The sequence below is a fragment of the Onychomys torridus genome, chromosome 4 (assembly GCF_903995425.1).
Source record: "Onychomys torridus chromosome 4, mOncTor1.1, whole genome shotgun sequence".
NCBI classification, from domain to species: Eukaryota; Metazoa; Chordata; class Mammalia; order Rodentia; family Cricetidae; genus Onychomys; species Onychomys torridus.
In genome coordinates, this window is record NC_050446.1 from 123,597,888 (window position 1) to 123,623,323 (window position 25,436).

At 44.9% G+C, this 25,436-nt stretch overlaps 1 protein-coding gene across 4 annotated transcripts in view; it reads right to left on the reverse strand.

The window, feature by feature from the left end:
* Positions 1 to 2,271: 2,271 nt before the first annotated feature.
* Rprd1b (regulation of nuclear pre-mRNA domain containing 1B) overlaps positions 2,272 to 25,436 on the reverse strand; it is a 50,138-nt gene continuing 26,973 nt past the window's right edge. For 2 of the 4 annotated variants that reach the window (XM_036184182.1, XM_036184181.1), the window contains exons 6-7: positions 23,614 to 23,789; positions 2,272 to 6,409 (exon numbers count right to left, since the gene is read on the reverse strand). In XM_036184182.1, the coding sequence (XP_036040075.1) occupies positions 6,260 to 6,409; positions 23,614 to 23,789 (326 nt within the window). In that variant the 3' untranslated portion in view covers positions 2,272 to 6,259. Of the gene's footprint in view, positions 6,410 to 11,469; positions 11,554 to 23,613; positions 23,790 to 25,436 lie in introns of all 4 variants that reach the window. The other 2 variants (XM_036184184.1, XM_036184183.1) reach the window with 2 other exon arrangements.

The window sequence follows — 25,436 nt, forward strand, 5'->3', positions numbered from 1 at the left end:
AAACCACCAACATGGTAAACAAAAGGTTGGTGGGACTCCAATGACAGCAGTATTGTAACCAATGAGTGGGCAAGTGTAACCAGAGGCTTTCCTCTGTCCCCGTTCTGCAGCCGCTTCCAAATAATCACTCTGAGGCTTATATTAATTATAAATGTTTGGATGACGGATCAGGCTTATTATTAGCTAGCTCTTACATTTAAATTAACCCATTTCTAATAATCATTTATTGCCACATGGTCCTTGGCTTACCAGTTCTCTGGCATCTCATTCCTTAGATGGTGGATGGCATCTCTCGACTCCACCCTTCTTCATCTCCCTCTTCAGTTTGAATGTACAGCCTAACCTTATTCCACCTGGCTATTGGCCAAGAGAGCGTTATTTATCAACTAATGAGAGCAACACATATTCATAGCATACAGAGAGACCATCCCACATCAGGCAAGTGTCTCCAACCAAAGGAAAAGTCAGGGCTCCACACTTCAATGGGGAGTAGTAACGAAGATGTGAGCTGTCCCAACTCAGCTATTGACATGCACAGAGCTAAGTGGCAGTGCAAGAGGCAAGGCTGCCCCAGGTATGCTGCAGGTGAGACACTAGCATAGGGTAGGAAGACCTTTCCAGGGACTGAGTGGTGTCAGGGAAGGGAGAAGCAAGAGATAGCCCTTTCTGAGGGTTGTGACATGACCTGGGTTGGCCAAGGCTCCACAACTTCCTCTGGAGTGTTCTCACCCTCTTCTCCCAGTCCCCCATACTCTCCCAGAGTGATGCCCTCTCCCTGGCTTTTAGTTCATGCATGGTCCTTACCCAGTATGTCCTGACAGAACATGCTAGACTGTGGCCACTGCTCCCAACTTTGCCCTCACAGATCCCAGGAGTGGAGGCCTCACCAGGCTGGGGCACATCTTTTTTTTTTCAATCCCTCATCTGTGCACCTAGGCTGTTGTGGAATATTAGTTGAAGATGTGTTACACTTATTTATGTGTGGAACATTCGTTTAATGATGCAAAGATGTGTTGCATTCTTTTATGTTGCATTTGTTTAACTCTGTGAAGCTCTGTTACTTTGCCTGTCTAAAACACCTGATGGTCTAATCAAGAGCTGAATGGAAAAGAGTCAGGCAGAAGAAAGGATAGGTGGGGCTGGCAGGCAGAGAGAATAGAAGGAGAAATCTGGGAAGAGAAGATCAAGAGCAAGAAGAGGAGAGGAGGACATCAGGGGCTAGCCACCCAGCTACATAAACAGCCACAGAATAAGAAGTAAAGAAAGGGATATAGAATAAAGAAAGAAAAAAGCCCAGAGGCAAGAGGTAGATGGAATAATTTAAGTTAGAAAAGCTGGCTAGAAACAAGACAAGCTAAAACTGGGCATTCACAAAAAAGAATAAGCCTCCATGTGATTTATTTGGGAACTGGGTGACAGCCCCCCTCCCCCCCCAGAGTAAAGCGTAAAAACAACTACACTAGCTAGCTACTAGCACCATATACTTCAGTTTTTGCCAGGCAGGAGTCATCATAGTCCACTAGACCACCACTCTGCAGGTCCCACTCAGCTCATGGAGGCCTCGTATCTCAGTCTTGGGGGAAGAGGCTGTTGGCTCCACTGCTCCCTGGTGGGAGACTCCACATACTGACCAGCGGTGCTCTTTGAAGGAATCCTCACCCCGATATCCTCCTTTGGTTCTAATGCCTCACCCCTGGGGGGGGGAGGTATTAGAGGGATATGGGGTTTTGACCCCCTCCTCCATAAGTACCACCTATGGTATATAGCCTTCCAACATACCTTACTTGTAACCTCTCATCACACATGCATGTAAATACCTACATATATTATTTTACATAGTTACTGAGCTCATGTGTCCCAGACACTGGCACTAATCCCATTTGACATTATGCTTAATGTTATCAATAGGTATGTTTGTAACTGCCTTATCTAGTTCATAACTAAGAATTCATGCAGATAACCAGCATTTAAAAACCTATGGAGGGCATTATGCAGGCACTGAGTTCACTAGGAAGATTCTCAATAGGCAAAAATGCTCTGGAAGCCCAGGCATTGAACTTCAGACCTTGAAAGGACCTTAGCAGTTACTTGGGTAACCTACTCGTTTCCTGTGAAAAGCAGCCAAGGGCCTAAATGACTGGGAGACCTACCCAAGGTCAACACATCTAGAGACAAGATAGTTAGCACTTTTCAAAGCCACCTCTTAAGTTAAAAACAACAACAACAACAACAATAACAATAACAAAAAAGATGAATTGATTCATAATGCTAATTTTAATATTTATCAACCTAGTGGTAGGAGTGAATTTTTAATGCAAAATAACTATTTTGGTATAAAAAAATTGAACAAACTGGGCTTTCAACACTACATAAAGCTGTATGGATCCAACCTACTGTGCAGGGGAATAATGGGTTTTTAATTGAATCTGTGCCTGAGAGTGGAAGAATGATTTTTAAATGGAAAACCTCACAGAGGCGGAGAGAAATAAGTTTAGTCAGATAAATTATTCTAGGAGAAAGAGTAAAACCAGGCCATGAAATGGCTTTTTCTAAAAGACTCCAAATAAACCCAATACAGCAAGTCACAACAAGCACCCACTCACCTTCCTGGCCTCGGCAATATCACCTGGTCCTCATCCCCGTAGACCCAAATCTCCAAGGTGTCATGGAAGCCTGTCTAGCAGGTCTGGGACTCTGCTCACTTATTTCATTTATATTACTGGCATCCCAAAACATCCTACCCAGAGTTCTCAAAAGCAATGTAGGCAACATCTACCCTCAGCTTTCAGGGCTAGAAGAGAGCCTGGGGATGATCTATCACCATACAGCTCAGAGACCAGAAAACTGAAGCCCTGGGAGGAAGGTACCCAGCCCCAAATAGGTCACATGGACTTAATGGCTCTAATCACCCAAGGCAAATAAATGTTTTGGCAGATTTGTCAACTCCATCTCCAGCTGTAAGGACCTGAGAGCCATGTTGTCATCTCAAGTACTAATTAAAATCAACAGAGAATTATGGACATACTATTTATCGGTAGGAGTAAAGGAATTAACAAGATCATGAAAGCTGGGACACAGAAGACCCTGTCTACTGATATTCACATTTTACACTCAACTTTTATTAAGACAGAACATACGGTGAGGGTTGGCAAAGAGCTAGATTGACGGCTCAGCAGTCAAGAGTTGTTGGAGCTCTTGCAGAGGACCCAGGTTTGATTCCCAGCACACAACTATCTAGAACTCCAAGGGATTCAACGCCTTCTTCTGGGCTCTAGAATCACCAGGCATGCACCTGGTGCACATACATATAAGCAAAATTCACACACATTAAAATAAAAATCTAAGGGGGGAAAAAGGACGCAGGTAATACGTAGTCTCAACTTTCCTGGCAATGAATAGGACTTTCGCTGTAGTTAGTCTTGATGGGCCATAGTTACTAAAGTCTCTTGCATCATGAGAGAAACATAAGCCCATACCTGGGAGGTAACACCACAATCACTTAGGAAGATCATAACCATCTTCCAAACACATCGGCTGCTTCAGAGCACCCTGTTTCCAAGGCCTTCTTTATTACTTTGAGTTTTAACCAATAATAAATACTCAGTCACCAGGTCTTCCACTGTGGTGGCAACACCAGAATGGAAACCCATGAAAACCTTTTAAAGGTGGTGTTTTGGTTACTTCGCACTTTTCCTATAGCACCTTCACCATACTGCAAATCAAACAGCTCCCATGAGGCCTGGCAGTGTGAATGAAAATGCTGCAGCCAAAGACGTCCCAAGCTGTCAGTGTGTTGGGGGTAGTCACTGGCTGCTCTCTGCCGTCTGCACTCCTGCACAAGGATAAAATGTAGTTGGCTTTCTCTGCAGGGTAGACTGCTAACTGGTCAATCAAGATCCAAGCAAGAACTGAAAAGAAGTTCATCTTGTTGTTTTATGTTTGTGCCACTAACAGCCCCAAGGGGGAGAGTCTGTGCAGACAGAGCATTCTCCATGGATGATCACTAACCACTACACAAGGCAGGGAGAAGAAACATCACATAATGTTGTTCAACAACACCATCTTTATTCAAAAATATATATCTATGAGACATTTCAGAATATACTGCTGTCACCAATGGCAGCCTATACTTCTAAATAAAGTCCTAAATTAATATACAAATTTAAGCTTTAAAAATATCCTTTAAGAAAAACAAAAACAAAGAAAGACTGAAGACTTTCTGAGGAATATGACCCTAAAGGAAAGATCCTTGAGGCCTATGGATGCCCTAAATAAACACAAAACCAGAAGTCACCCACCCCACCCTCCAGATCAACTCTCAGGGACAAGAAGTTTCATTTAAATTAAACAAGGGAAGTAAGCACACAGCTGGGAGACCGGGGTGGGAAGATTAAAAAACCGAAGCATTTCATTAAAAGGAAACTAACTTCCTCATAGTTAGTCTGCTAGGAACAGGTGTTAAGAGGCCAACACATTCATTTACATAATCACTACAGGTTCACTTCTTGATCTTGCTGTAAGAATTATGTACTGATTGCTGGTCAGAGATGCCGAAGGGTAAAACACAGCAGTGACCTAAATCCATTATGTTATCATCTTTTCTCCTAGTGAGCAGAGAAGAGATGCTACAGTCTTTTGGTCTGGGGCCATGAGAAAGCAGTGTCTGAGGAAGGTGTTGAGAAATGGTGTGGCCACGCGACACTTCAGTGGCACCCTGTGTGGGGAGGTGTCCCACAGCAGAGATTGGGATTTCACTGAGTCAGTGCTGTCCTGTAGCCTTGGGGAAAACAATGTGGACACAACAATGGGCAGAGTGAACAAGGGAATGGCAGCCTGCACTCAGTGAGAACAACAGCTCCAAGAAGACCAGGCTCTAACAGGAACTCAGTGCCACCACTGTCACCTTACAGCAGGGGACAGCTTTGCAGACTGCGGGCTTGTTTTAACATGTCAAACGAAGTGTGCTTGCTTTGGTGATCCTGAAAACAGCAACTCCAAATACTGAAGCTTCTCAGGCCCCCTTCACTGAATTCCTTCTTATGGCTTTTGGACTTCAGCTTCGGGTTATAATTCCTATTACACTAGTAGGGCAAAATGGTTTCTGCCCTTTCCAATGTCAAAAATAAGCCTGCCAGATTAGAAGGATTTTTCAGGTCCAAGCCTGATCTTTACTAGACGTAAGATAAAAATCCTAACTACATCATTCAGTCTTAATGTCAGCTGGCATGATAATGGAATTAGAACCCTAAATTAGTCTCCCTATGTTCCCTTCCTCTGTTGGAGGTGAGTTGTGTGTATGACTGCTCCTCTCCCTGCATGGATGCACAGAGTGGCATCAAGTGCCTGGTATGCTCAGTGTCCTATCTGCAAAGCTGATAGTTTAGTCACCGTACAGTGGAGGAATGCCTACATGGTGGAGTCAGTGTATACTCCAGTACCCAAAGGAAGGGTAAAAGTCCAGACTCCACCTGTGGAACATCCATCGGCGAGGGCATGCCAACCCGGACAGTTTCCTTCACAGCACCAGGGGCCAGAGGGCCCTGCTTTAGGGAGGTGCTCTGACACTGGAGACCCTTGAGAAGTGTGGCATGGGAAGGCTGTGGGGAAAACCAGACAAATGACTTGTCATCCTTGTTACTCTGTACCTGCACTGTGACTTTATGTCCCAGATCAGCTTTGGATATTATTACTAGATTCTCTAGATTGCTTGAAAAACATCACATCTAACCTTGCCAACACTTCTCTAGTAGTTGGATCAGGAAGGGTCAGCAATTTGGCAAACTTCTTGTGGCTGCCAACCTTGTGGGCAGATGGTAGCCAGGAGAGCCAACGCCTGAAGCCTGAGTCCCTCACTGGGAGCCTGTTCTGAACCTGGCCAAGCCCAGCTCAGAAAGAGGCTACCCATGACATGTGCTGTCACCTGGGGCAAGACTCTCTTGAAAGCTTGCGGAAATACACATGATTTTCATGGCTTATGGGTGTAAGAGAGAGCTAAGAATGGAAAGCAACAGGGGCATGAGAACATGAGTGGAGGGAGAATCAGTATTCTTAGCAAATACGAGTCAAAACTGAGTCCATTTGCACGGTTCTGAACTGTGCTCAGGAGGGAGCCGGAGAATGAGAAGTCAGGGTTCCCTGCTTCATTCCTGAGGCGGATGCGGGCTGAAGAGATGGAGCCAGGGCCAAAAGGCTGTCTCCAACAGTGACTTGCTGCTTCTTTTCTCTGGCAAACACGGGAACCTGGAGCATGATACCTGTCCTAGTCAGTTGAGAAGAGGTCACCAGCAGAGGGCAGAGGTGCCAAGCCCCCTGTTACGTTGGGCAGCAGCGAGAGGTCTGGCAAACTCTGAATGTGGGACTTGAGTTCCTTGCGGACCTGGGTTACTCGTGCGAGCTTCTGTTTATACTCCTAGAAGATAAGGGAGACACTGCGTTATACTGGGCAGGCTGCTGGGCTAGCCAAAAGGCCAATCAGCTAGTTCCACCCACTGCTCTGCAGTCCCCAAACAGACTGGCCCTGCTCCTCGGGTCTATCACCACACTGCAGCTGCCAACCACCCAAAGGTCCAGCTTATTAGAGAAACAACCAGTTTGCCAACATGCTGAGAGCCTGTGGAAGAACATCCAGCCCAGCACATGAAGTAAAAAGCAGTGACATATTTGTATTCTTTAACTGGTCCTCAACAGTTGAGTAAATACAGGTGCTCACATGTTCTTGACATTTTGAGGACTTCATCTAGACCAGTGGTTCTCAACATGTGAATCACAACTCCTATCTCCAAAAATATTTTCATTAAGATTCTTAACAGTAGCAACTAATTCTTAGTTATGAAGTAGCAATGAAAATAACTATGAGGTTGGGGGTCACCACAACCGTATTGAAGGATCACAGCATTAGGAAGGTTGAGAACCACTGCTCTCAACAAAGCTAGACAAATCATTATAAAATATTTACATTACACAATTTTGTGTTAAAAGCTTATAGACCACCGCAGACTGATCACTCATAAACAAGTTCTCCACATGCTCAAAATACCCACCTGCCACCACCTGGATCCAAGACCCTTCACTGCCATAGTCCTTGAAAAGGCTCCTAGGAGTCTGTGCTAGCTTCTCCAGGAATGCTGCCAGCCTTACCTCCAGAGTCTAGTCCCCCATACCCTCCCATGAGAAGGTACAATGCTGTGGGACGGTCTTTCTGTATGTTGTGAATATGTGTTGCTACTATTGGTTAATGAAGAAGCTGCTTTGGCCTATGGCAAGACAGGTTATAGCCAAGTGGGGAATCCAAGCAAAGATACAGAGAGAAGAAAGGCAGAGTCAGAGGAGACGCTGCTAGCTACCAGAGGAACAAGATATAATTGAACACAGGGAAAGCCACAAGACAGGTGATGATACACAGATTAATAGAAATGAGTTAATTTAAGATGTAATAGCTAGCTAGCAATAAGCCTGAGCCATAGATCTAACAGTTTGTAATTAATATTAAGCCTCTAAGTGATTATTTTATAGGCTGCTCTGGGGCCAGGTGGGACACAGAAAGCTTCCGGTTACAGTACAATGTGCCCCACCATCCCCACAATTGCTCAGTGCCCAAAGTGTTTGAATGTTACTGATTCCAAACTCATTCCCCACTTCCTGCCCTCTGCACAGGCCACTGCCCATAGAGTCTATTCACTCAGGACGCCACCCCCTTCTACCCACTGGCTGAGCTCCACCTGCCTCAGAAAATCCACTTAGTGCCTAGAGAAGAGGTGTCCCCTGCACCTTGGCTCTACAGACCTCCTGTGCTGGGTGAGCACTAAGGATCCCAGCAGCTGTTGCATGCATGTCCTCTCACCTCAATCACATCAGACTCCCACAGCCTTCTACACTGACTCCCAGTGAGAGAAACGGGACAGGTTTCTGTCCTCACAATACTTCCAATACATCTGTATGAGAAACCACTGGGCCATGTGAGGGCTGAAGCTTAGAGACTCCTAGGGGCTTATTTTCCCCCACAAGGCGTTTTATAAGAATAAGGCAGTTCTTGAGGCCAGGCCCATGCTGCTTAAAGACTTTCTTAGAGGAGCCTCACACACAGTGCTGGTTAAGACTCAGGGGCCAGGGGTTAGCATGCTTTTGCCTGTACCATACTGTTGAAGACGAGTTTCCTTCTTCACTGCCCAAGGTACAGACACAGGCTTTACCATGAAGCTCTTCCTTTAATTCTCAGTTCTTTGGGGGTCGGGAAGGGGAGTTCAAGACAGAGCTTTGCTATATAGTTCAGGCTTTCCTAGAACTCACTATGTAGACCAGGCCAGCCTCAAACTCAGAGCCTTCCTTCTGAGTGCTAGGATTACTCTTTTTTTTTTTTTTTTTTGAGCTGAGGATTGAACCCAGGGCTCTATCACTGAGCTAAATCCCCAACCTTGAGTGCTAGGATTAAAAGCTTGCACCACCACAGCCAGCAGTAATTCTCAGATCTTCAATGCCAAACACCTAGGCACCCTAGGGAGGCATGCGTAAGGGCTTACATAAACTATTAATGAAGACTCTTCCATCAAACCAGAAAGCTCTGGGCCTATATGCCTCACTCCATGACCACCACACCCCACAGAGCCCAGTACAGTTCACAAAGAACAAACATGGGTATAGAAATCTTCAAACTTGACTTCAGGTAGCGTTTTCACTTCTGCAATGGAAGCTACCTTCAAGCATGGAATCTCCAATGCCAAAGTGCCCTCCCTTTGCTTGCACCAACACTTAAGTGACATTTGCCAAAAGCATCAAGCCAATGGTCTTTTTCTGGACATGATGCATTACTAATCACAGCACTCAGAAGGCTGAGGCAAAAGGATCACAAATTTAAGGCCAATCTGGGCAACAGAGAGATTCTGTCTCAAAAGCAGAACAAATCAAAGACCTAGCAGGTCAAAAGGTTTAAATAATCAACAGGGTGAGCAGGGATAGCCTCCGAGTTCTCAAACACAAGTCAAGACTGCCGACTGCCTTAGAATAAGGGCCCCACAGAATGATCCAGCTTAGTGACTGAGAGGCGACCAGGTCAAGCTGTAGCTGTAGTCTTACAGGTCTCTGAGCAGATCTGAAGAGTCAGGCTTTCCAAATAAAGTCAACTATAAATGCTATCATGTACTAACAAAACATTCAAGAACAACAAGCCCAAGTGCAACCTCAACCCACACTCCGAATTCTCCATTCTGATGCTCCCCAGGCAGCACAGTGCCGCTGCCGCCACCAGCACCAGCTCCACCACCAGCACCAGCACCAGCTCCACCAGCACCACCACCCACCACCAGCAGCAGCAGCAGCACCACCACCACCCCCACCTCCACCAGCACCACCACCTCCACTACCACCACCTCCACCAGCACCTCCACTCCACCTCCTCCACCACCACCAGCAGCACCTCCACCAGCATCACCACCACCACCTCCACCACCAGCACCTCCACCAGCACCACCAGCACCTCCACCTCCACCACCACCACCACCACCACCACCAACTCCTCCACCACCACCACCAGCTGCCTTCTCAGTTTTCTCTGGTTCTGAGCAGGAAATTGAGAATCTCATTTCACAACTTCACAATGTACCAGCTTGCCTTTCCTCCTGGCAGTGTGTGGTCCTTAAGCTGTTGCGAAAAGACTCCCTTGGAAAAAAGTGCCCTTGGCAACACCTGCCCCCTCCACAATGCCAACCATGGTGATTTGAATAAGAATGGCCCCACAGGCTCATATATTTGAATGCTTGGTCATCAAGGAATAGCACTACTTGAGAAGGACTAGGAAATGTGGCCTTTTGGAGGAAGTGTGTCACTGGGAGTGGGCTTTGAGGTTTAAAAAGCCCATGCCAGGCCCAGTTCTCTCTCTGCCTGCAGATTAGGATACAGATCTCAGCCACTGCTCCAGGGTCATGTACCCCCATGTTCCCTGATAAGATGATAGTGGACTAAGCCTCTGAAATGTAAGCAAGTCTCCAATTAATACTTTCTCTTTAAAGAACTGTCTTGGTAATGGTGTCTCTTCACAGCCATAGCACAGTGGCTCAGGCAGGACCCAGACCAGCTTCCTAGGAAGAGGCCCACTGAAGTGAAATCACTCCCCAAAGGTAGAGTTTTTCTCTTCTCTTTAGTACAAGAGCCACTTAAACAGGGCACGGACGGAAGCACAGGCTATTTGTTTAGAGGCTCCTGTGCTTGTGCGTGATCCTGACCTTCCATTCACTTTCCCTGCTTGGAGCCACACCATGCACGCCCCAGGAGGCTGCTTCTGCAGTGCCCTACAGCTGTGTTCTCTCCTGCAGTTGTTCTTTGCTACCCTCTTCCTTTACAAGTACCCCCCCAAGAAGCCAAGGCAACCCCCAAAGACCTACCCCTGTCCTTCCTACTTGGGCATACTGCGGCCCTGGCTACTGCAGCCAGCCTGTCCACCCAACATCAGTGCAGAGACCTGAAACTAGTCAAATCACACCTGACCTGCTGCCACCACCTGAGTCAAAACCCAGGGGCTATGATGAGCTTCCAGGGTTTCTGTGGCTGCCAAGAAATGTTTCACATGTAGACAGCCTAAGGTGTGTTCTGAGATAATGCCTAGGATTTATACTCCTGGCAAAGCTTTGGAGTCTTGCCTCACAGCCACAAACTCCAGGAGAAAGTGCATTAACATCCCTGGCTGACACTGTGAACTCAAGCACATGGCACATGGGATGAAGTGCTGAGGGAGCAGGGCTTTCCACATTCTTTGCCTTTTATGGTCAGGGCAGTAAGCCAGACCTGACATACTGTAGATGAGCTCTGGGATACGGGGTTAAAAATGACAGGGCTAACAGCTCAGTGACCTTTCTACAGGAATTCCATTTTGAAACAAACAGAATTATAAGAGTTTCCTCTAGCAACTCATGTAAGAAATGCAGACCAGAATGTGAGCATTCTCAAGCTTATTCTCTCCCTGACTCACTCTTTACATTAGTATGAAGATTGGGCAGGCATGAGTTGCTGAGAAGTAGCAATGAGGCCCCATGGCTGTCTCCTTTATCACATTCCCTGTGCTATGGGACAGAAGACATGGTTCCTTCAAGGTTAGAATCATGAAGGAGTATCATGCACAACACAGTTCATCAAGAGCCTTGCTTTAAATAAACAAGGCACCAGACCAAGCTTAACTCTAAGAGCCACTTTGTTCCAGGAGAAACTGGCCTTTGAGGCTCTGTGGTAGAATACTTGCCTAGCATGCACAAGGAAGTGGAAAGATATGATGTACCCTGACCCACGTCCTCCCATGACACCAGAAGGCTCAGCCTCAGTATGGCTCACACGGCTGGCATCACAATCACAGCCTTAGTTAGTAAGCAGCTCCATCCAACCACCCATCTGGCCAGGAGAATAGCACGTGGGTCTTCCTATTGGACATAAGAATGCTGCTTTAAATTGCCGGTCAAAGATCCATGTGGAACAAAAGTCATCACTAACCTGTACCTCTCTCCCAGCCAGCTCCAGGGCAGTTACCACATTTCAAAACGATACACTCTGGGAGCCACAGCAGGGCTGGAGCTGCTGCGTAAGATACAAGGAAAAGGAGAAATTGTGGCTGCATCCCCCGAGCCTGGGGCCAATGATAAAAGTGCACACAAAACCTTCCAAAAGGACAAATGGCAAGATGGCCACCAGAGGAACGCCTTTGAACCCCCATCCATCCATCCATCCATCCACCCACCCACCAGAGCATCTGTCACATGGCAGGGAGTTGCTTAAACACTGGTACATACAAACTTTGTCTGGGTGCTTCTTTTCGCTCTGGCAATCCTCAAGTGTTTCTATTGTCACAAAAAAAAAAAAAAAAAAAAAAAAAAAAAAACCCTGGTCTTAGGGCTAGAGAGATGGCTTAGAGGTAGGTGAGAGCACTTGTTGCTCTTTCAGAGGACCTGGGTTCAATTCCTAGCACCAACATCGTGGCTCACAACCATCTGTAACTCTATTTCAGAGAATCTGACACCATCTTCTGGCCACTGTGGGCACCAGGTATGCACATGATGCACAGACATACATGCAGACAAAACATGCATACCCATAAAAAAGAAAATAATTTAAAAAAAGTCTGACAGGGATTTGCATGAAAAAGTTATATGCCTATCCATACATTAAGAACATTGTAAAGGACAAAAATAAAATTAATTTTAGGATAAGGCAATTTTTTTCTAATTTTAATGTGGTAATAAAACTAAACATTCGCAATTTAAAGTCACACTTAGTGGTGGCAGGCCTTTATTAATCCCAGATACTTGGGAGGCTGAAACAAGAGGATTAGAAATCCAAGGCTAGCTTGAACTACAAATTGAATTTAAGGCTAGCCTGAACTACAGATGGATTTTAAGGCCAGCCTGAAATACAGAGGGAGTTCAAGTCCAGTCTGAATAACTTACTAAAACCCTGTCTCAAAATTAAAAAATAGAGAGGGTTGGAGACACAGCTCAACAGCAGAGTGCCTCATGTTCAAAGTCCCACATTTAACCTTCAATTCCTCAGAGGTTAAAAAAAACCCCACATACTATAATAATTTAATAGAAATCTGTAAAAAATATTGATGACTCCTGGGTCTTTCAAAATGCAGGTGGTTGTGCAATGGGACCCCTCATAATATATAATACCAGTAAAATCAAAATGCTAAAACGCTTTTTTTAAAGATAGGGTTTTATGTAGCTCAGGCTAGCCCTTGCTATATATCTAAGGATGACTTTGAACTCCTGAGGCTCCTGCCTCCATCTTCCAATTCCCGTGATTATAAGCCTTTAACAGGAACGGGAGCTGTGGGTGGCTAGGAGGCTTGGACAAAACCAGCATGAATGAACAGATCCGAGGAGAATAGAACAACCAGCCCTCCTAGTTTCCATTATTCCATGAGCAATATTTAATCTTCCTGATTTATATGTTAAGAGACATGTAGATTTGAAGAAAAAGAATTATTAATGAAATACAAAATCTTCTCACAAATCATTCAACTGTCTGTACAGTCAAACAAATTTACCAGACTGGGCTGGGGGGGGGGGTTGTTGGGGGAGGTTTCCAGCTAAGTGACATCACACTCCAGATCCATTCATCATTGCGCCTGGAAAGAGGAAGGAACTGGTCTACAAAGTAAGCCCAGACCACATAGGAACACCCTCAGAGTAGAGGAAGTTCCCTGTCAAAGATAAGGCTCCTCAGCATGCTTAGAAATTCATCAAGCCTGCCAGGCGGTGGTGGCGCACACCTTTAATCCCAGCACTCGGGAGGCAGAGCCAGGCGGATCTCTGTGAGTTCGAGGCCAGCCTGGGCTACCAAGTGAGTTCCAGGACAGGCGCAAAGCTACACAGAGAAACCCTGTCTCAAAAGACCAAAAAAAAAAAAAAAAAAAAAAAAAAGAAATTCATCAAGCTATGAGCAGCCCTGATTGCTGAGCTAAAGGGGGCTGGAGGTATGAGAACGGTGATACAGACAGGATTTAGACACACAGGGGAATAACTCTGAGTCCATAAGGGATGGAGAGCTCTGAAGGATAAAGTGGAGGCAGAGGCAACATGCACAGGGGGGCACTTGGCTTTACAGGGTAGGGTCTGAAGGCATGCTGCTGACAGTGAAGTACAGACAGATGGTGTCTTGGTTAGGGTTTCTATCGCTGTGAAGAGACACCATGACCATGGCAACTCTTATAAAGGAAAACATTTAATTGGGTGGCTTATAGTTCAGAAGGTTAGTCCACTGTCATCATGGTGGGACATGGCAGCATGCAGGCAGACATGGTGCAGGAAAGGAGCTGAGATCCTACATCCTGATCCAGAGGTAACAGGAAATGAATTAACACTGGGTGAAGCTTGAGCATAGGAGACCACAAAGCCCACCCCCACAGTAACATAATTTTTCCCACAAGGCTCCATCTTCTAATAGTGCCACTCCCTATGAGCTTATGGGAGCCAATGACACTCAAACTACCACTGATGATGAGCAGAGACTAACAGGTAAGGGGAAATAGTGGAAAGTAAAGGAGAAGTATCCCAAGCAGGTAGAGAAAATAACCTACAGAAAGTCAGAGATGAGAGATCAGCATGGGCAAGTATCAGGCTGGTAGGGAAGGGGGAAGGCAAGCCATGAGTGATGTGGGGGCAGGTCATGACAAGGGTTGGGGGGAAATTGTGATTTGGATCATTTTAGAGGCAACGAGAAGCCACTTAAACGATTAGGTAGGGAATGGTATGCTCAGAGCTGCATTTTGAATACATGAGAGGATTGCCGTGTGAATATGGAGTATAGGGCCACAAGTAGTCAGCAAGTCAGCTACAGCAGGGAGCTGACAGCAGAGGTAGAGACAGCCAGCCAGCCAGGGAAGGCCTGGAAGAGGCCATGCAGCTCCCAGCACAGGAGCACAGTGGGGCAGGCTGAGTCTCTACAGAAACAGCTCCAGCCAGACTCTGCCCCACAGAAGTGAACTCTGGAGAAAGCAGCTACCAGGGACAGCTAGAGAACTGGACCGGCTCACTCAAACCACTGTGCTGGTCTCAAGGGCACTCAGAGGCCTTCCCTGCTGCCTAATTTTGTTGTGTTGAAATTTACAAAATTACTGTGCATGCTAAATTAAGAAAAGAGAGTTAACCACACTCTCTCCAAAGAATGCTTTAAGATAAAGGACCTCAAACAGGAAATGAGCAAACAGGGAGGTAGACAAAGTCCCAGTGACCTGGCTAGTACCTGATGGTACACGGAGCCATCTCAAGTTTCATTTTTACTCCTTGGAGTAACCAGAAGTTGTTGCCCTACACAAAAAGATTGTTTCTGACTTTGTTTTAAGCCCTACCTTCTGTTGTGAACTATTTTATTTAAAAAAAAAATGTGTGTGTGTGTGTGTGTGTGTGTGTGTGTGTGTGTGTGTGTACGTACGTACATGAGTGCTGTTGCCAAGTAGGCCAAAAGGTGTCAGATCCCCTGGAGCTGGAGCTACAGGCAGATTATTTTTTTAATTTTTAAATTTAATTATTAAATTATATGTATATGAGGGGGGTACACACGAGTGTAGGTGCCCTGGGAAGTTAGACTGAGTGTCTGCCGGAACTGGCATTACAAACAGTTATGAGCTGCCAGGACCTGTTTGGGTCCTCTCAAAGAACAGGAAGTGTTCTTAACTGCTGAGCTATCTCTTCAGCCACTTACAGGTGGTTTTGAGCACCCAACGTAGCTGGGACACAAACTTGGGTCCTCTGCAAGGGCAGTCCACACTCTGACCACCGACCCATCTGTTCCATCCCTTACTTAAAAAAAAAAAAAAAAAAAAAAAAGGTAAGTCATTCCATAGTGCAAGCTGGCCTTGAGCTCATATCACAATCCTCCTGCCTCAGCCTTTTGAATGCTGGTATTCTAGCCATGTACACTTGTCATTACAGAGACATAACTTCTGAGACTGCAGAGCATACAACCATCCTCCAGTTTTCCTCTTTCCAAAGCACCAGTCTGAAGTGAGAGTAGAGGCCCGGCTTAGCAGCAGCAGGACACTCACCAAAACTAAAATAGCACCTACCCACTGGGGGAGTTAGCTACCACAGCTCAAATGTCTGTCACCTGAACCCTGTTCTTAAAATTCTGCTCACTCAAGTCAGTGTTACAAGTATCTGTCATTTTCCCACAGCTGTCGCAAATGTAAACAAGTTCATTTAAAAGCCAGAAGACAGCCCACTTTGTCTAATTAAACTCCTTCACAAACAAAGACTCCCCTTATCTTGGAGAGAGCTGTATCTGGAGGTTTTGGAAGAGAACGAGAGCTCCTAAGACAGAAGTGCAGGTGGGGGAAGACCCTGAAACAAATACTCTTCAGTGTGCACAAAGACACAGACCCCCACATGCTTCCAGAGACACCTCTAGAAATCTAGAGGACAACCATCCAAACACTGAGTCGGCAGAGAAGGTGCAGGGTGAAATAAAGAGGCCTTGAGGAGAACAGTGCTCACAAGGGACCACAGGTATCCAAACTGCTCACAGCTTCTGTTAGCAAGGAAAGTAATTATGCAAAATAAAAAACAAGATTAAAAATCTCTAAACATCACCCCTTATTCCAAAGGTTTCTCTTAGGGAGAAAATGCCATGTACAACCCAAGCTGGCACAAGCCTGCAACTTCAGATTCTCCTGCCTCAACCTTCTCTCACTGTTGGAATTACAGGTGTGTTCCACCATGCTTGGCTCTCCATTTAACACTCACAGAAAGAAAAATAAAGCAACTAGACAAAAATTAACACATAGTCTTTGTAGATTATAAACTAATGAGGTTATGATTCTTTCCTTACATGCATTATCTGTTTCCTCTGATTTACTATTTTTGCAATCAGAAAAAACAGAGTATTTGGAGTGTAAGAATGGCTGATTTTTGTACCAGGCAGGAATTAGGGGAGCGACAGAGCCAGTTTGCACCTGCACACACGTATGTGACATCTACACCAGCAGAAATTCATCAAGGCTACACAGAAGGCAGCCACAACAATGGGCTAGGGGGTGCAGCTCAGGGTGCAGCTCAGAGCACAGCACTTCCCTAGCATAAGTGAGATCCTCGGGTCACTCCGAGCAACGCAATACTTGCACTCACATACATACTACTCACATCCTGCTAGACAGCTGCTCTGTATATAAATCTGGCCTATACTATAAGGGCTAGTCAAGTAAAAGGATTAAGAGGAATCCAATACCCCAATGTCTAGTTCCATGTCACTCATGGAACCCCAAATATCAACTCAACAGGAGTCCACAGAGATTGGAGGGAACCAGGAAGAGAGGAGGGGGAAAAGGCCCCTAACAAGGCAGGGAGCAAGCCACAGCCTACTACAGAAATAATCTAGGTACCAGACCCTGTGATCACCCTTCAGTAACTGTTCTAACTGCCCTTAGAGCCGATAATGCTGGCCTAGTGAGGACAGAGCTGTGTGCTACAAAGGCAGACAGGTGGGGCCAGCTTGAGTCTACTTCAGGCCACGAGGCTATTCTGACATGCTCCATGTGGGCCAGCTCTAGTCATGTACTAGATCTAGGAGATCATGTACTGACACTACGACCTTGAGGTCCTTATATAAACCTTGAACTTAATTCTTTTATGAAAAACAAGCATTAGACTGCCTGCATTTACTGTAAGGGACAGTGAGATAAGATAGTGGCTTTGAGCCTGTGGGAAAGAGGAAGAATGTATTTCAAAGCTGACAAAGGGGAGCTCTCTATCTCCACCTACTGTTTGTCCCATGGTTGAAACAAATGTTTCTAACATCTGCACCCTGAAGAGGAGGAAGAGAGGCTGCCAAAACCAACAGGCCATCAGTGTGGTTTAGAAGCCCCTAGGCTGGAGCCAAAGAATTTCTCGAGTTGTTAAAACCTGCAGTACACAGAAATACAAAGAGTCACATGGCAACGCTGGATTCTACATATTCTGCCCTCCCAGCTGTGCTGTCCGAAGTCAAATTCTTAAGGATTCATTACAGGCCAGAAGAGGTGTGGAGAAACAGCAACAGCCTCAAGTTCATTTCTCCCCTGCCTCCAGACCGTGCGCATAGGCACACAGACAGCAACAAGGAGCAGAGTGGACTCTCAAATACTCACAGACCACCCTGGGAATGCCTGCCCGCCATCACTGCCACTTCCCTGCATAAGGTATCACTGCTCCACAACTAGATGCTTTGGAGATTGTCTAAATGACTCAACTCTAGCTGCTCTTATAGAAGAGGGAGATGTCTTCCTGCTGTTTTTCTCTTGGAATGAAGTTTCAAAAACCAAGCATTACAAACCTGAACGGAAAGTTATGAGATGTGTGTGTCCTGGGTTCTATTCCTGCCCTGTGGCTAGTTCCCTCCAGGTCTGAGTTTCTTCACCAATTCAAAATCATATCACATCCTGTTAAATAGACATCCATACCCCTGGGAGCTTTGCTGAGGGTACATATGCATGCCTTCTAGAGATGAGGAGTGACATTTCTACCCTCAATGTGTGCCAAGGAGACTTATGGTGCCTAGACAGGGCTTTCAAAGTGCTAACCACATCAGTAAGTGACACTCTGGTACACTTATTAAAATTCTACAGCAGAGATTACAGCAGGCTTAATGTAAGGCCATCTAGCTCTTGTTTCCAGACCAAAAACAAGGTCCCACCACCAATAAGGATTAAATGCAGCTGACAGTAAAATTCAAATGGCTCTTTTTTTCTTTTGCAGAGATTGAAATGATGATGGGAAATTCTTAAATTCATACGGAATTTTAAGAGGTTTTACAGGCTGGGCGTGGTGGCACATGCCTTTAATCTTAGCACTCAGGAGGCAGAGGCAGATGGATCTCTGTGAGTTCCAGGCCAGCCTGGTCTACAAAGCCAGATCCAGGACAGCCAGAGCTGTTGTGTTACACAGAGAAGCCCTGTCTCGAAAAGCAAAACAAAACAAAACAAAAACAAACAAACAAAAAAAAAAGGGAGAGAGAGAGAAAGAAAGAAAAAAAGAAAGGAAAGAGAAAGAAAAAAAAGAAAGAAAAGAAAACAGATCGAAGACTTATGCTTCTCACTTTCAAACTTCCTACAGAGCTACATGCCAAAAGTGAGGTACCATCATGGGATATACAGAGTTCATCTATGGCCAATTGTGTTTTGACAAGGTGTCATACATTCAGTTGCAGGAAAGAACAGTCACTTCAACAAATGCTGCTGGGCAAATGGACATCTACACGCAACAGGAATTGGTTCCCTACCTCACACCACATACAAAACTAACTCAGAATCGATGACCACCTGAATGTAAGAGCTCAGACACCAAAACTCCTAAAACCCAAAGTAGGAAAGTTTCACGTCTTGGCATTGGGCAATGAGTTCTTAGATGCAACATCCAAAACAAGAGCAACAAAGGGAAAAATGAAGAGTACAACTGGAACTCATTAAAATACAAACAACTTTCATAACAGGAGAAGATATTTGCAAATCTTATCTGGTAAAACAGCTATCCAAACACATAAAGAACGCCGGAGATTCAAACTGCAAACAGCCCAACTTGAAAGTGGACAAAGGGACTTGAACAGACCACACTTCCAACACTGACAACAAACGGTCATGGATTAAGGAAAGATGCTCACTGCCACTGCTACTCTGGGAAACACCAATCAACCATCACAGGTACAAGCTCACATTCTCTAGGTTGGATAGAAGCAAGAAGTGCTAAGTATTGTCGAGGATGTGAAGAAACTGAGGCCTGTACATTAGTGGTAGCAGCAGAAAATGGGGCAGCTGACACCAGATAGTGGTGGCACACATTTTTAATCTTAGCATTTGAGAGGCAGAGGCAAGTAGATCTCAAGCCTGGTCTACAGAACAAGTTCAAGGACAGCCAGGGCTACACAGAAAAACCTTGTCTTGAAAAAAAAAAAAAAGAATGAAAGAAAGAAAGAGAGAGAGAGAAAGAAGAAAGAAAAGGAAGAGAGAGAGAGAGAGAGAGGGAGAGAGGGAGAGAGAGAGAGAAAATGGGGCAGCTGTTCAGGGAAACAGTTTGATGGATGTCAAAGGTTAAACAAGGAATAACCATTTGATCTAGCAACCTCAATCCTCGTACAACACACACCCAAGAGAAACGAAAAAATGTCTACAAAAACTTGTACATCACTGTCTACAGCAGCATTATTCATTACTCATAGTATCAGAAAAGTGGATGTAATTCAAATGCCCATCAATAAAAAAGAACAAATTGTGGCAGATCCATATAATAGCTAATAGCTATTACTATTGCAGTAACTACCAATATTTGCACTAACGTTCATCCTTAGTAAGAATGAGGTACTGGTACATGGTACTTTTTGGATAAATCTCCATTTATTACCTAATTGAAAGAAGAGGCACAAGTATATAAAATCCCCAGGGGCAGAGAGAGAGAGGGTAAGGGCAGTGATGGAAATATTAGGATAGCAGCTCTATACTCTGAAGTACTAAATGTCAGCTCTTTAAAATGGTTAACTTTATGTTATATAAATTTCATCTCAACCTACAATCAAACCTGTAGCTAGGGATGCATCTGGAGCCCTCTCCTGCTTGGCAGTCTTTGTGTACCATAGCCACCTCTTTCAGCCTAGGTCACGGACATACACATGACTTAGTGCAAGAAGCTGCTGTGCTAGGAGGTAAGACTGCAGGCACCTGACTCTTCCATTGTTTCCTTTCTTCCTTTCTTTTTTTGGCCAGAGCTGAGGACCAAACTCAGGGCCTAGCCAAGCGCTCTAAGATTTATTTATTTATTATGTATACAGTGTTCTGTCTGCATGTATGCCTGCAGGCCAGAAGAGGGCGCCAGATCTCACTACAGATGGTTGTGAGCTACCATGTGGGTGCTGGGAATTGAACTCAGGTCCTCTGGAAGAGCAGAGTGCTCTTAACCTCTGAGCCACCTCTCCAGCCTATTTCTTTCTTAAAGCTTGTACAAGTGGCTTCTCTCCTTTACCTCCTTCCCCTCCTTATCCTGGTGGCTCTGATGAACATATGCACACCACTTTTCATCCAAAACGACAGACAGGAACTCTGAACAACCTGTTCAGATTAAAGCTTGGGAGCTTTAAGCAGTTGCTTGGCCTAAGAGTCACCTTTGTCAGCAAGAAACAAAGTTCCCTTTGTTCTGAGAAGTGATGTCTAGAGCTGTTCTGGTGAGCCTTTGGTTCTCACCTTTTTGAGCCAGCCTAGCTTTAGGCTCCACATTGTAGCTTGGCTTCTGAACTGTTAGTAACACTGGTCCCTTCCACAGCCTTCTTTCCTATGTCTCGGTTTTCTCTGTTCACAACACAAAGAATTACGGATTTCCATCAGCTTTTCCTTTAACCTTGCTTGGAGTTTAAGGGAAAAGTGGTACAGCAGTGTCAACCATGACACTCAGAAATGTTAAAATGTATCATCTCTAAATGAACCCTAATTCTACTTAAAGGAGAAAGGAAAGGTTCACAAGAGCAACAGTAGGCTGTTCTACCAGTCACCTTTACCAAGTTTCTCTGCAGCTGGACAGTACAGCAAATCTGTTTAAACCACTTAATGGAACCTAGCAAGAACTCTCTTTCTAGGAAAAGGTGACTTCCACTGAGGAATCTGAGTCAAAGAACAAGCATTTTCTGAAGAACAAATATATCCCTAGTGCCATGACAGCAGCCAAAGAGCATAGTGTCTACCAGATTTCAGGAGACCAGCTGGAGGCATCTGGTGTTCCAAAACAGCTCATGCATTTGATACTTGGTGTACATCCTTAATAAACATCTGATGGAATTAATGTTATTAATAACAAGATTTTTCTTGGTCTGTTTCAGTGTGATGTGATGTGATGAGCTGAAAGACAGTTCTCTTGATGGAGGGCAAGTCATTGAGGAAAGTAAGCAGGCTTCTGGACATCAGGGAAACCCTTTGCTCCTGAGAAGCCTCTGGCTGCTCCCTTTTTATCAACATATTTCTTTCCTTTAATTACCATTTCCTTAAAAAAAAAAAAAAAAAAAGGCTTTATTTCCTATCAGGGATTATCTTAAACCACAACCAGAACTGTCAACTGTCTTAACCATTTGGTTTACCTATGCTGCTGACACCAGACTGATTGGGTCCTCCTCCCTCTAGACTCTGACCCAGAAGCTACTAGACACTCACCATAAAGTTCTCAATGAAAGAGAAGTAAGATGTTTGCTATCTAAAGGAAAATACAAAATTAACAAATAAAATACCAAACAAACAAACAAACCCTTAAGTGTTAACAAATTTGAGCTGTGGGGAAAGACTCCCAAGAAAATACCTATACATCCACAAGTCTATCAACTGTAGCCTTTACAAACTGAAGGCAACAAAAGGTTTCCAAACAAGATTTAACAGCCTTCTGATTTGGCAGTGTTGAGGAACAACCATTACAAAAGGAAGGTGGAGGGGATGCAGCATTGAGGCTTCGTTCCAGCTGCACACTGGGTATTACCATCACCACCAGGACAGAATGAAGATCTGTCTATTACAAGGGGTGAGAGAAAACTGTATATTCAGAAGAGCAGATTGTTCATGTGTTTAGCAAGCACAAATAAAGAGGTAACACCATCCATCAGCCTCTTACATTTTATCTAGTCATTTGCTTTTTAAAATGCAGCAAATTTCATTTTATTTTCACAGAGAATGTTCTTGTCCTGCAGCGCCAGGTTCTTCCTACTCCATCCTCAAGTGCTGGGTTCCAGTGTCATGCCATTCTGTGAAATAGCAACAATGGGGCTGCAAAGCTACAGAATGGACTGACCTCTGACCTTCTGTGCCTCAAACCTCTTGGGGCATCCAGTAAGCTACTTGTTGTGCAGACGGCCCCCTATGAAACAGACAGCTAACTGCAGCTGGGGAAGAGACAGAACAAAGAGTTAACAGGCTCTCCCAACAGTCTCCTTCTCAAAGACTGTCCTCTATGGTGGCTTGCCACGTTCCACCCAACAACAGCTGCTCATGATAATCAATGTCTGACAGATCAGAGAAAGCCCTTAATGTGTCGCCAAGGGGCAGTTCAACAGATGGCACGATGACTTACAACCAGAATCATTAATTACAATCTCTTATTAGTCCCAAGGTACAGTGCTGAAATGCTTCCTCAGTGAAAGATGAGCGCTTGAGATAAATGGCCGTCTGTAGTTGCTTTAGGAGTTCTGGTCAGTGCTGAATCTACAAGAAAGCCACACTACTGCTCAGCTGTCTCCTATCTTCCACTACTCAAGCTGGCACCTCTAGCTATTAGAGCTCCATAATCATTTCAGGTAAGAACACAGCAGTCCCTCTCTAGTCAGCTGACCAAAGAGTGATAAATGCAACAATCATTAGAGCTAGCTCAATGCTCCCTCCCTCGAGGGAGAAGGGTGGCCTTCCACTCCCTCAGCTACAGAGGGGCTGTGTGAGGGGTTTCTTGTGATCATTATGACTTATTCTCTAACTCAGACCCCTCTTCCCATCCTAGAAATGCAGAGAGGAGAAACTCCAAGAAACAAAATCTAACAATGGAAGGCAGACAGAACCCCAACAGCCACACCACTGTCTCTGCTCCCCAGGCACAAGGAGCTAAAAGAAGCAGATGGTGAGGGGATGATTCTAAATCCTTTCTTGCTGGAGACACTGAGACACATGCTCTCAATGTTGGAAAAATGGGTTCCTGCCCACAGTTTGAATCAGGCTACATGAACATGACTGAACTTGTAGAATAAGTACAGGAAGAGCTAGTAGGCAGGTGACTTACTGGCAAGCACGTGTATATGTCGGAAATAAACCTTGAAAACAACTCAAATTCCCAAATATAACCAGTTAAGTACCCTTTAGTTTTGCTGACCCTTTTGCAGCTCAACTCACAATTTTTCAACTGTGACACTAAACTGAAGCAACCTTAAGATCCTAAATGCTGTGTCTGAGAGGCCACTGTTTTCACAATGTGAGTTTTTCTTTCCTGGACACGTAAAAGCGTGACTTCCATTTTAACTAGGCTCTGGTAATTATAGTTATCCGATGGATGCTCCTATCTCATTTGCTTTCAAAAGATTAAAAAAAAAAAGGTTGATCCAGGAATAAAATGGGTTGTAGGAGGGCAATCCAGGCAGTTTGGGTCTGCTCTGCAATGTACTCACTTCTAGCTTTTTCTCTTTTTCTGACAAAACCTCTTTCTGGTTCTGGGTGTACTCCACCAGCATCCGAGCCAGCTGGCGCCGGTCTTCCAGTTCCGCTGCCAGGCGCCCGTTATATTCCGCTAGTAACAGACATGCTTCATCTACCGTTTTTGAAAGACGTTCAGCTGCCTCTTTGTCTGAGTACAAATAAGAGCAGAAAACAGACAACATACAAATCACATAGGTATGATTGTAAACATTCCTGAGAGAAGGTTCAGAGTCCAAAAATAAACCAGAACCCGTGAACCAACAATGCTGGCTAGCCAAGAATCCAAAGGTGCCAACTCTGTCAACAAGACACATTTCTGAATCGCCTGAAGTGAGGCAACAGGATCGGGCAGGACAGCTGGAAGGCTGAAAAGCGCTTCCAGCAAAAGCTCTCCAAAGCAAAGCAGCACACAGATATTTAAGGTCATCTGTGAAATGATTTCCCTAGCCTCTGAGATGACATGCGTTTTCTCCTATTGCCGCATTAAGAACACTCTGTCCACTGCTCTCACATCTTGGGTGTGGAGAGACTGAGAGAAAACACAAGTTGTCTGAGAGGCTCAGAATGTGGTCTCAGAAGCTGATCTGCAGGCCTCTGTTCACTAGAGAAAGAGTGTGGCACCTGAGAATGAGCTTTTCTCCTTCACTTGCAAAATACAGGGTCTGAAAAGGAGGAAAGGCCTTTCAAATGTATCTGAACATGATCCTCAGTGGAAAGTTCATAAAAATACAAATAAGATGCCATGTATGGTAGGTCACACTTGTAGGAGGACTGGAAGAAATTCCAAGTAAGCTGGGTTCCACAGCAAGATTCTAAAAGAAAAAAGAAAAAGGAAGGAAAGGAAGAGGGAAGCATCTTTTTCTTACATGTGCAAAAACATTTGTGTTGTATTTTTAAAGTGTGGGTCATCATTGACCAGACTGATTTCATGTCCTAATAATGGCTTGTCACCCATGCTTTGGGGAAAGAAGAGCAAGCCCTGAATTCTAAGAAATGGGATTCTTAGAATGTAGTGCTAAACAAAGGCTGGTGTAGCAAATGAGCAGAGACAAAAGGATTCAGATCCACAAAGAACTGCTGCAATTGTGTGGTGGGGGCATAAGTTTAAACACATGCATCTTGCTTTAAAAGGTCTTTTGGGGGCTGGAGAGATGGCTCAGTAGTTAAGAGCACTTATTACTGTCGTAGAGAACTTGATTTGGTTCCCAGCACCCATATCAGGTAGCTCACAATCACCTCTAACTCCACTTCTGGAGGATCCAAAGCAATCTCAGCATCTGTATACATATGGTGCATGTAAATCCATGCAGGCACACACATACACATAAATAAAAAATAAATATTAAAAATAAATAAAAGCAAAAGGGTCTTTTGGATGAAAATAGCAGATTGATGCTTTGATGCAAAGGGCACCAGAGCTGCCAGCCAGCAGTTTCATAGACAACTCAGTGACACAAATCTGGGGCTCTTGGCATTCTTCAAGGCAATGGATTTGAGAAATTTCTAGCACAGAACAGCTGTCTGGTCTTACTTGCCTCTGTGAACACCAGGAAAACGAGCTGCTGAGGGCTCCCCAACTGGGTCTGATGGCCAAGACCAAGCTTCCCTCCCTCCTTGGGTTAGAGAACACATACTTAGAAAGTGTGAGCAAAACAAGGTGAGAAGAGGGCCTACAACAGGGAGCAGAGGACCAACGCAGTCTCGACTGGAGATGTGGCCTGGGAACAAGCCTAAGTGACTGCATACAGCCGTCGGTCCTTGACTACTCATCTCTTTATAACAGTAATTGCTAGAG